General features: G+C 40.2%; 1 protein-coding gene across 1 annotated transcript; it reads left to right on the top strand.

The window, feature by feature from the left end:
* The first annotated feature begins 461 nt into the window (after positions 1-461).
* On the top strand, positions 462-11,949 carry rab5c (RAB5C, member RAS oncogene family). Its single transcript, XM_084570700.1, has 6 exons — positions 462-785; positions 5,843-6,179; positions 7,961-8,112; positions 8,358-8,480; positions 8,568-8,661; positions 10,512-11,949. Exons 2-6 carry the CDS (start codon positions 6,014-6,016, stop codon positions 10,637-10,639), a joined length of 663 nt encoding a protein of 220 aa, XP_084426826.1. The 5' UTR covers positions 462-785; positions 5,843-6,013; the 3' UTR covers positions 10,640-11,949.
* Positions 11,950-12,847: the final 898 nt, after the last annotated feature.

The raw sequence follows: 12,847 nt of genomic DNA, 5'->3' as shown, positions 1-12,847 counted from the left end.
TCTATTCCACAAGACTAGAAACTGTGTTATTTTTGCACGGCTACTGCGCACAAAACATAGTTAATATGTCTACTTACGCTGTATTAGATTCACTGTTGTGAGTTATAGATTCATCCTTTATTTCCTCTTCTTTCGTTGGATGTGTGTATGTGTGTTTATCAGCCTTGTGGTGTGACAGCAAAGAACAGCCATGTAAAGACCATGTAAATGTGGAATTGAATCCCAGCAGCAACTAAGTGAGTCAAACAAACACAAGCTGCAACTCTGCATGCACTGAGAAATGGCTTCTAAAGTGAAGAAACTGGAAGACATAAAAAACTGAGAACTAAAAACTGAAAAATATTTAAATATATAGACCTGTGTAAAGATTGGGTGTGGAAAGAAGATTCAGTCACATTTATATTAAAGATATGTCATTTTCAAAAGAGGAAATATTCGAGCCGCTTGAGGTGTACAGGTATGATTTGTAATTTCAAATATATCCTAATTAGGAGTGAGGTCAGTGACTGGGACATGCTATTAAAGCTAATTAAAGCTAATATATTACAGGTCTGACTCTAATATTTGTGAATCTGAACTGAAGACAATTAATATAACGCCTTGAATAACGTTCTGAGCTGGAGAAAGTGGTGTGTTGTGTAGGCTGCTCTTGTCATTGGTCAGACAGCCACTGACAAAAAAAGTGGGAGGTTCCCGGAAAAATCGCTAACCGGAAGGGAAGGCCAGAGCCCAAGAAGAAGAAGACAGCCGCCGCCGATGAGAGCAGCGAAAGAAGAAAAAGTAATGTAAGTCGGACAACTCGAAATTATGAAATGTGTGGGTTAAGGATAACACTGGGCGCATATTGGACTTTTTGAGGACAAGCTGTTTAGCCTGGTTTGAGCTCCTCTGTCGAATGTTGCTCAACCGTTCAGACAAGTCCGGACTCAGCCAGACTGAATGTCCATCAGACAGAAGCGAGAGAGGCTACGAGCTTCTAGCCCCGGGAGACCACATATTTATTAAATGTCCACAAAGCCGGGGTACAGATAATGCTGAGAATCATGTGGCATCTTTCAATGACAGAAGCAGGCAGTAATAAGTCCCCGAGTTTCTAAAATGTCAAACAGCTGACGCCAAGGGGCCGAGAAAAGGAAAGTTGTCTAATGACGTTTGCGACTCTTGGCTATAGCTGCTAACATAGCTAATGCTATCAGAAGTCAAGTTTCCCTTTCGAGACTGTGCATTGGTTTTTGTTGTCAGTTTACACTAGCAAGCTAGTGTTGATGCTCGGTAAACGATAAAGTTAATAGTCTGCATTTGGACATTTATCTGTCGGTGTTCATTTTGTTAGCTTAAACAGGACAGGGTTTTGTCGCCAGTGATAACGGCTGGTTGGCAAAGCTAACATTAACCTACCCCTTAAGCCAATGTACGTGCACGGCTAGTAGCTAGGTATTTTATCCATTCTTTTTTAAAGAGTATCAACAACTGTCCACTGTTGGGATCATCAGTGGAGTTAGCCCAGCATTCAACTAAAGCTAAGCACACATAACTTTTTACGAACTTATTAGTCGTAGCTTAACAGTACTTTAACTGTAGTGATACATACTATGGTTATTTTGGAACCCTACATTAGTGCCTGTTAAGTATTGAACAATCAGTTGTATATTTATATAATACTGTCACAGATTTATAAGAGGTTTGTTTTCTCTGAGGTAGATATTAGTGAAAACTTGGCAGGACGTCTGACAACTTGTATCTATCTTAAATGTTGTTATAACCTTAATGTCAGTTACATATTTATAAATGTATCCACACATTTGTTTTAAGTCTGCAATAGTGGCATTTCTGTGTGGTAGTGAATGTGCTTTACAGTTTCTTACTCACAGGCTAGTAAATGCCAATGCACTTGTACTTTTAGCAATGCCATCTCATCATAAAAATGTCAACTCTGCTGACAGCATTTGTGTTTTCTGCACATAAAACTGTTGGGGTTGTTGTGCGTCTGCACGTGTGCCTCCTTACTTTAAACAGCCAGTGTGTTCACGTGTGTGTATCTTCATAGCTCCTGTTTATGGCTTAATGAGCTTGGACCTTTGAGACAGAAATGGGTTTATGGTTAATTTCTTGATCTCTTGTTATGTTTATGGTCTTTGGACCTTGTTCCTCTAGTGGCTTCTAAGGTGCAACCAATTTTGACATACCGGCCCAGATGAAACAAAGGCTACAGGTTTATCCCTCACCAGTATACATAATGTTTGTGTACATATGATTTGTCTTACTCAGGCTACATTTCACCATTTTCTGGGTTTGTAAGTAGCAACAATGGAACTGACAACTAGGTCAAGTAGTGCATTTTACATTTCTAAGGCGTATTTTTGTCTGCAGCTAAACACCAATGGCATAAACACATATGCTCAACTGACTACTCACCAACCTACATGTTTTATATTTAGAGAAAGGAGCAAATATCCAAAGTCATTGGTTAATAATTCACCCAAATCTGCTTAAAAACACAAGGAACTCTCTGAGTTTGTAATGTGTGGTTACTTCATTTTCATTATAGCTAAATTTAAATGTGGGAAGCAATGTTAGATATTAATTAAAAAGTAAGAATTTGTAAAAGAACATGTTTATTTTGTTCTTGACACAGGAGAACCTGCCCATTTAACAGTTTATACCAAAACAGGTATTATATTATATAGATATGTGACTTGGTATCCAGTGGACATCTTCTGTGCACTTATATTTTAATTTGTCAATGTTAAAGCTAATGGTTAGTTGTGAAATTTTGACTACAATTTGACACGGTTGTGGTTGGTCTTCTGGCTAACTATGATTCTTGGTTTGTTCACTGAGCTTTTCACACACACACAGTCACGAGAAAAGGAAGTGCCTGTGATTTCCTATTGGCCTTGCAATTTGCTAGTGATGAGTATCCTGTTTGCTTTTCCTGTGTTATGTCACCACTTTCCCATCTAAAATGCCAAAGACATTCTTTGATTAGAAGCTTAAGCTGTAGAAACACCACCTACCTTGGACAAAGAGCATTTCCTGTTTCATTTGAGATCTCAGGGATTGTTCTGCTTTTGCATCTGTGTTGTCTGTAGGCAACATGTCAGTAGTGTGTGGTTTCTGTGTATGTTGAAATTTGCTACATCAACATGAGAAGGTTGAATGATGATACAGCTCTTCATATCAGATACCACCAGTTCTTCCAGGACCCCACCCTTTAAACGAATTGAATAGCACAAGTCCCTGCTTGCTTTCTTGAAACTGGAATAGTGACGCCACGTTGTTCGACCACTACTTCAATGGAATGTGTGACTGAGTTCAGGTTTTTGGAAAATGCATCGTCAGTAGATGTCGATGCACTGACATGTTGTTAGTATGCCACCAAGTGTGTATTTCAGTAGTGTTAAGAAATTGTCCTATAAAAGAATAAGAAGAAACTAGAACAAACTGTATGTGTTCAATGCGGTGCAATCCCTGCCGAGTGCTTGGATGTCATGCTGGCAGCAGAGTATACAGGAGGCCACAATGAATATTTCACAGGCTCTCCCTCTCGCCTGCTCCCTCTTCCTGCCTTTTCTCCTCCCCTTTCTCTGACCCATGTCCTGCTGTCTCTCTCGCTCTGACCCACTTCCCTGTGGAGGTTTCAGTGCCCATTGGGGATGCCATCAAAGCATCAGTCGCTGGTTGCTTAAGATGTGTGAAGGTCTGTCTCAGTGAAAGAAAGACTCTTTCATAGCAAGCCAGTTGGTTGTTTCGACCTTTTACATTTGCACTTTTGTGTTCCTGTTGTGGCACTCACTTGTTAGGACATCGTCAGTCGGTGGTTGTGTATAGAATTTGGCCTACAGCAGAGAACACACCTAAAGTTTCAGAATCAGAATTCTGTTTATTGCCATGGATGCTCATTCGCACATACGAGGAATTTACTGTGGTGGTTAGTACAATAAACAAAAAATATATTTACTGTACATATTGTGCATTAGGAAGGTCTGCATTAATAGACACAGAGTGTGAAGATAAAAATATACATTAACAAACAAGGTGCCATAATGTAACGCATGATGCTTCTAAAGGCTAAAAAAGAAACTTGTCAGTGTGAATGACTATAGCACAGTATTTTATTGCTCACCAAAATAGAAAGTTGTATGCAATGTAAAATAACTGTGCTGCATAACAAAACCTTTCCCAAACGTCTGTAATTGGTACAGGTCTGTGTTATTTTTTTCCAAACTTTCCAGTTTCCTGAGTCAGTTTGATTCCTCTAAGTTAACAGGTGTGAGCCCAGCTCTACTGCGGGCGATCAAATGAGATAGACTGTTTGATCAAGTGAAAAGAGTGCCTTTATTCTGGCTCCAAATTTGCTGGGCTGTTAAGGATTTCCTCTTCTCTTATAGGCCTTAGGAGAGTGCTTGTCTGCTAGTTAGATAGTCCAATATGACCTTAAGTGCACTGCCAACGTTGTCTGCTGTAGATGGATAAAGGTGTGCTTCCATGCAATTAAAAAAAACTGTATCAAGGCAAAACCGATGTGGTAGCAGCCTGCAGTTGGAAAGTATGTAAGTCTTTAATTATAACACATCCAGTTCCACTGTTAGAATAACAAAACACAATGTTAAACAGAAATGTGCACTAAAAATTAGTTAATATAATGAATGTATGTGGCATGGCTGGTACACTGTCAAATAAAACATGTCAGCCCTGACCAGCCATGGTCTCTGGTCACATGTTAAAGATTAAGCACACCTCAGCAACAAGAGGAGAAGAAGCCAAGTAAAACCAAGTATCTGCACCGATGTCTTAGCTCCAGTTCTCATTCCTCTTCTCTCATAGTAATAGTTTAAGTTCCTGCTTGTCTTAAGTATTCGTTGTGTTTCTGCATCAAGTTGTCCCTTTAACAAAGCTGAGTCTATCCCTGGTTTTAATGTGCTCAGCACTAAAATGTCTTCTGCAATCTTCACTTCCTGCTTTGAGCTGAGTTGTGTTTCCTGTCCTTTGACCAAGCAGAAGCTGCCTGACCTCATGTGTATCACCCAAGTTAAAAAAAAAACATAAGGCAAGATTTCAGATACTCATAGCAGAGCAAAGTGAATACTGCAAATGGTTGTTATGGTATTAACACTGTGCTTCAGGTTGCTCTTAGTACATAATGTCACCAGAAAAAACGCATAGTCATTCAAAAAAGGTTCACATTTTATTAATGGCATTAACTCTGGAATTGACTGGTGTCGAAATATTTAATTTTTCACTTGGTGGTTAATGTCTAATATTGAGTTTATTATCTATTTTTAGTGTTGCTACATGGAAACAACCACGGATTTTAACACTCATTTCATTAGCTTCAAACTGTGGCTTGATATCTGTTACAAGATGAGAGAGAGAAAATGTGCATGTGCTGCTATATTTAAGTAATTATGATAAGGTGTTTTTTGCTGCATAACTTGTAGACGCACAGTTAAGGCAACCTCTGAGAGCAAGTCAGAGCAAAGAGTTTCAAATAAGACACTAAGTGTCCCTCACCAGAGATTGTTTATACTAAACAAGGTTAAATCATAAACTCTTTATCTCAGGGATCAATGTAATGCTAGTTTTGGTCAAGTTCAAAACTTGAATTGTGTGGTAATTTGTGTGCTGATACTTTTACATTTACATGTTATTTGACTTGATTCATCATTTCTGTTGGCAATGGCCTGCTGGAACAAAGAATTAATTTCTCCTTTTGGGGAATTTATTATTAAACACCTTGCTTGGTTTTTATTGACAGGATGCAGAGACGTTGTGGTTGTTAAAATAAAATGCCTGTTTTCTGTTTGGAGTAGAGTATAACTGAATATGTTGTGTTTTCCAGCTCCCACTGGTGAGGCCTCTTCTTCCTTTGGCACTACTACCTGCCTGACCTGAACACACCTCGTTCTAGCCCAGATTCATCAGCCCTTTTCACTAAGCCCAAGCCTAAAGTCAGACATACACCCTCTTTCCCCAGCACCTCTTTCTGCTTCCCAATTTTCAACACTGCAAAATGGCAGGGCGAGGTGGACCAGCACGGACCAACGGCACTGCGGCAAGCAATAAAATCTGTCAGTTTAAACTAGTGCTGCTGGGAGAATCAGCAGTGGGGAAGTCCAGCCTGGTGCTGCGCTTTGTCAAAGGCCAGTTCCACGAATACCAAGAGAGCACCATCGGAGGTGAGAGTTTCTTCTTTCATTTCCAGTATGTTCTCTGTTCTGTGTTTTACATGAACGTCAGTATAGCTACATATGTCTTGAGGCAGTTTACCTTAGTCACTGGTAAGACTTTGAGTACTTTCAAACTGCACAATAAGAATCTAGTCATCCTATTTGTTAAGGTACTTTCCTTAAATCCTAAATCTAGCATGGTGTTGCATAGGTCACCTATTTTCTACTTGTGTTGTACTCTTTCTAAAACTTTTCAGTGGGAGCGCTAGAGCAGAAAAACTTGCCTTTGCCTGTACATAGGAACTATTTACTTGCAGGTCTTAATGGGTTTTGTCCTCGGAGCCTATGCAGAGAATGAAGTCCTATAACGAGTTCCCTGCAGCTGATCACCTGACCCACATGAGCAATCTCCTCACACATGGCAGGCATACATATTTGTTTTTCTAAATCAGATGACATTTCTTGATATTTTCAAACTGAAAATGAACATAAAATGGCTTTATTTTATGTTGTCTCATGTAAATACCAATTTCTGGGCAGTGAAGTTGTGAGATTAGCAAGGCGGAATTGTCACAACAATGGGGATTTCCTGAACCTCCTCTTGATCAGTCAAGCAGATCCAAAGAGCTTTGTTTGGTTTTCAAGCAGGAATATGATAGATTTTCAAAGTGGAGAGGCAACATTTTCTGGTTTCTTCACGTGTTCATTCTGAGCAGAGGTAAAATGTTAAGCGTTAAATGCTCAAACCAGCTGAGAAAACATCAGGTTTCCTCTGGAACTGCTGACTTCAGACAAGGCAACTAATTCAAATTTTTCCCATTGGCATCCTATTTCCTCAACACTGTTAATCTGGTCTTTCATTGCTATATAAGGCAATGTGCTCCCTCTGTCTACATCTTGAGTTTAGCACAGATTTGTAAGTAAACGAAGAACTATCAAGAAGCTAATGAGGAATTAAACGATAATAATGAAAAAACTGAAATTAACTGAAAATAAGACTAGCCAAAAATGATGAGAGTTGGCACAATATTGGCAGTATGGCCAAGGGAAATGTGACAAAAGCTGCAACTTTTTGATAAAAGTAAAATGTGTCACAACATACATTATAAATGAGTGATTGTTATGCTACAAAGATGCCCTCAGCCACAAAAATACACTCCAGTAAAAGAACATTGTTTGTTATACACAGCAGAAAAAATGACATCATTTAAAAAAAAAAAAAAAAAAAACTGGTGTAAAAGAAATACAAAAATGACCATTCCCTCTGAAACTAGTACACTAAATCACTAATATTACAGTGTGTCTTTGTCTTGAACTAAAAGTTTCCTTTATCTGGCTGCTTATGAGTAATATAACTTTAAGGATGCAGGGACAGGATGTGCAGTGCTTACACTCGCCAAAGACTTAAATCGAGTCAGCACTTTTTATATTCTACTGAGCTTGTGGTCAGCTGCATGCCCGGTCAAAGATTACAAAGCTTTAAAGTATGTGCTGTGCAAGTGAATGCTCCGTTTCTTCTGTCATGTGACAGCTGATTATGTGAGGCACTTGCATTTGTTCCTTTGTTCTGCAGCATTTGCTCAATGTACACCTGATAGTTGTCTTTTTGTGTATCATTATGACTTGTATTTAACTAACTTTCTTGACTGTGATGTTTTAGTAAGTGAAGTAAGTAACAACCTGAACTTAATACTTTTCTCCAACCCAGCAGAAAATAAGTCGATGATTTTCTTCTTTCTTTATACCACTTCTTGGGTTATCATATATAATTTATGTTTTGTTTTTTTCAGCTGCCTTCCTCACACAGACGGTATGTTTGGATGATACAACAGTAAAGTTTGAGATCTGGGACACTGCAGGACAGGAGAGATATCACAGCTTGGCACCCATGTACTACAGAGGAGCCCAGGCTGCCATTGTGGTCTATGATATCACCAATACAGTGAGTTTCATGAAGCGTGGCCAAGCTTCATCCAAGGCAGCCAAAAGTCTTATGTCATTTGTTGTCTGATCTTTGACTTTCTGCCTGGGTTGATGATTACTAAGTCCAAGAAACAGCTGCAGACCTTTGCACTTTCATTTTTACAGTCAAATGTTCCATTTAAAACTTGCATCACAGATTTTAAAGCATTGTGTCTTTTAATTGCGCACATTGCACTTTTGTTTTTCTTTTTTTCCCCCCGAAAGGACACATTCACACGTGCAAAGAACTGGGTGAAGGAGCTCCAGCGACAAGCCAGCCCAAATATTGTAATTGCTCTGGCAGGGAACAAAGCAGACCTGGCCAACAAGAGAGCTGTAGACTTCCAGGTAAAGAGAAACTTTTACTGGCTTTTGCTGAAGCTTACGTTTCTCAAAGAAACCCTATATATCTTTTATTTCTATATCATTCTTTAGGAAGCACAAGCATATGCAGATGACAACAGTTTGCTCTTCATGGAAACCTCAGCCAAGACCGCTATGAATGTCAATGAGATCTTTATGGCTATAGGTAAGTGTTCCTCAGAAATGACACACACTCATTTTGCTATCAAAGAGATCTGCAGCCTTCAGTTGAATAATCAATTAACGTAAAATAATTTAAATAATTTGATTGTTTCTGTTGATTATTAATCAACAGAAAATAAATGAGCAACAATTTTGGTGATTAATGTTTAATTCATTTTGTTTTGTAAAAGGTCATGGAATAATGAAACACGCCCTGTAGAATTGCCTAGAGCAGGGGTGTCAAACTGATCCGTGAAAGGCCCGCTGTGGCTGCAGGTTTTCATTCCAACCATGCAGCACCCATGCAGTGGGTGTGGCTGGCAAGTTTTTGTTCCAATCAAGCAAGAGGACACCTGAAATGACTGTGTGAAGGCAGTTCAGTTGATTGATTGAGCCAAGTCAGGTGTGCTGCTGCATGGTTGGAATGAAAACCTGCAGCCACAGCGGCCCTTTCACGGATCAGTTTGACACCTGTGGCCTAGAGCTTAAGGTGGCAATTAAAAAGCACCTCTAATGAAACAACCTCTTTACTGTCATATGTGACAAAGAGAGGCTATAAATCCTTACATTTCTGAACCTAGAACAGTGTTTCCCACAAGAGTTTGCGGGGGGCGGGGACACTATGCCATGTCTGCATGTAGAATAAGTAATTAAATTACCGTAATGACGCTAATATTGGATTTAGCGACAATCGGCAGCAGTGTGTATATGTATGTGTGTGTGTATATATATATATATGTGTATATGGGTGTTCGTGTGTGTGTGTGTGTATATATATATATATATACCGTAAATCCTCTAATATTGGCCTGTATTCCATTACCGGCCGGGTCTCCAACATTGGCCGGTCTCGCTGTCAGCGGAGGTAATAGTTGCCGGGTCTCTAATAGTGGCCGGGGCTATTATTAGAACCATCTCGGCGGGTCAGGGTTTCGGTGGCACGGTGTGCGGGACCTCTCCCCGGCGTCAGCCGGCCCCTGCCGGGCGCATTTCCTCCATGGCGGTGCGCCGCGACCGGCTCTTGGTCGGCCTGGAAGTGCTCGGGGCGAAGGTGGCTCGCCGGTTCCGGCCGCGAGCTTTACAGCGACCCCCCGCATCTCACCTCGCCGCTTCCCTGGGGTCGTGGAATCAGTGCTCACTGCGCCCTCTATCATATTTTATAGGTTCAAATAGATACAAAATCTTGTTTTTACTCATTCTACTGGTAGTTCATTTTGCTCAAATAGAAATTGAGGCCTGCCTCTAATTCTGGCCTCCTTCCAATAAAGGCCTGGGCCACGATGCGCTTGAGTAAATAAAGGCCAGGGCCTGTATTAGAGGATTTACGGTATATATATATATATATATATATATATATATATGTGTGTATATATTAAACAAATTGCTGTGTTGCGGTGGCAGTAACGTCCGTTTTTATTATGCTCCGGAGGAGGCTTTGGGGAGGGAGGGAGAGATGCTTCCGGGAGGAATAGGAAAAACACAACGCCGGCAAAATGTTGTTTGAGACGTGCAAAAATACTTCCAATTTGTTACGAGACCATGGCAGAGTAAATTCGACCCTGGCAGGCCGCTGTAGTATTAACATTGTATGGGAGACCCTGTAGAATCAGAGAATATTTGCCCTTTTTGCTGAAAACCGTCAAATCATTTACATTTGAAATATTGTCTGTTAATCATTTCAAAGATGAATCAACTAATCATTTCGGTTCTAGTCATTTCTCAGTAAGAGTGACTGACATTTTAATGTTGTATTAGATCATGACAACACTGTGAATTAATAAAATAATCTACAGATTAAGAAGTAACGACATTACCATTCAAAAACAAATTCACTGTATTCATACCCCTGAACAGCCAAGAAGCTTCCGAAGAACGAGCCGCAGGGTGGAGCAGGCACTGGTGGACGACCCAGACCCGGCGTGGACCTGCAGGAAACTGCACCGCAGGGCAGAACTGGCCAGTGCTGTGGGGCAGGGAACTAATTAACGCAATGAGTCAGCTGATCCAACCAATCTACAGCTTCGATCAACCAGACCAGATATTATCCAGCTGTCAAACAATGTCCCTCTTTGGTCGAACCAAACCATGGTCGGACCAACTACCCTACGAGCAACACAGCACCAATTAACTGTTTGGCAAACGAGTCCACTGGCCAGTAAACTGCCAGACCCCACTGATGGTTCCAGCTGATGAACCGACCAACAAATCAACCGACAGGCTTATTTACAGAATCGTGTTTTAACCCCAGGACTTGCCAATCCATGACCTCTCTATTGATGATGGACACTTGACGTCACCTTAGGGGAAAAAAAAAAAAGTCCCATTCATGGAAGAAGGAAATAAATTCTGTCATTACCAATGGCACTAAACAGGGCCATCTTGCTCACTTTTGTTTCTGTGTTTGTGTAGAGAAAAAAATGATTACTGCAGCAAGAAGGAATGTGATAGGCTGATTGGCCCTGTTCTTTCTCTTTTACCCCTCGCTTTCCCATGCACCGCAAATGTCTGAGGTATTTCCATCATGGTCTTACGACACTGTTAAAACTCAAATCCAGGTGCATGCAACATCCTTCACTTTTCTGTCTTGTTCCTGGTCTGCTTCCTGGAAAAGATGGAGAGAAGGTTTCTACCAGGAGATCAGGGATGGACAGACATTTCCTTCTTGATAGAGCTGTGTAGATTGAATTATCACTTTATTATCACTATCATTATTTCAGCTTCTTTTGACATATGCTGGTCAGTATGATTTTAAAGCCTCGACTTTAAGGTTTTACAATCATCCATCTATGTTATCCAACGATATATGGTAAATAGTACTTTATTAACATTGTCACCCATACGTAATTTTAGCATTAATGTAATGTTTTTGAATCATCAGTGTAAATTGGCAAATACATGAAGCAAGATTTGTTTTCTTGACCAAAATCACAACTGTGTATTGAAAACATATTGCTGTATTTGTAACAGACTTTTCAAGTTTATAATCAATCAGTAGTTATTGTCAAAACGATATCTTCCCAATCTCTACATGATGTTTTGTCAACCTTAATTATGTTGTGATGTTTTTTTATGTCTTAATTTTTTTTTTTTCTTCTCTGGAGATGTATGGTATTAAATGCACTGGTTCTGTCTCATCATCTTTGTGGATTGAGATGCTGTCCTCATCTTTCTTTTTCTGTTCTGTCTTTATTTTTACTGCTCATGTGGGAGGGATTGATTTCAACAGTGTCGTCATCCTGTTAATGGCGTCAACAACTAGCACAACAAAGCATTTACAGCAGGCACTGCTGTTGGGGGGAGGGAGGGGGGGAGGGGGGAGTCATGGAAGTAAGAGGAAGAAGGAACATGTAATTTTACGAATAAACAAGGGGATGGTATTTTTTTGTGTGCCTGTTTAATCATTCCACAATAACTACAAATTAACTACGTGTTTTGACAGCTACAAGTTAAACCTTTGTGTCTGAGTAACCATTGAAATTCTGAGTCAGTTTCAGTCTCACTGCCTGACAATCTGAAAGGTACTGACTCTATGTAGCCTATCAAAAGCTGGCTTTACCCTTTCCTTCAATTAGTCCCTGATATTTCACCTGTTTTTTTTATTTTTTATTATTATTAGATCCTGACTAGCTGGCCTGAAGTCTTCTGAGAATTGGACTTCAGTGCAGACCAATTAAGCATTCCAGTATTCTACTGGCTAATTTTATTGGAAAGCCATATTTTGGAATTCCCCAGCAACTCCAACCTTTACAGATGACTGAAGTGGACAGGAAATTGTTGAAATAAGTGTGAACGCAGGTGTAATGTTATTGACATCTTTAGTACCTCTTCTCCTTTTAAATGTACTGGAGCCATGTAGTGGTTTTTATAAAAAGAAATGATGTGATAGTACTAACCACTGACTGTGTGTGTGTGTGTGTGTGCGTGTGTGCGTGTGTATACACCTGAAAAACAACCCTACACCATAATACCCCCTGCACCAAACTTTACACTTGGCTCAGTGCAGTCAGACAAGTACCGTTCTCCTGGCACCCGCCAAACCCAGATGTATGGCCTGGATGCAGCTGCTCGGCCATGGAAACCCATTCCATGAAGCTCTCTATGCCCTGTTTTTGAGCTAATCTGAAGGTCACATGAAGATTGGAGGTCCGTAGTGATTGACTCAGCAGAACGTTGGCGCTTCGTGGCTGAGT

The sequence above is a fragment of the Chelon labrosus genome, assembly GCF_963514085.1.
Source record: "Chelon labrosus genome assembly, chromosome: 21".
Taxonomy (NCBI): Eukaryota; Metazoa; Chordata; class Actinopteri; order Mugiliformes; family Mugilidae; genus Chelon; species Chelon labrosus.
The sequence above is the reverse complement of the archived record's forward strand: the minus strand, read 5'-3'. Positions and strand labels throughout refer to the sequence as shown.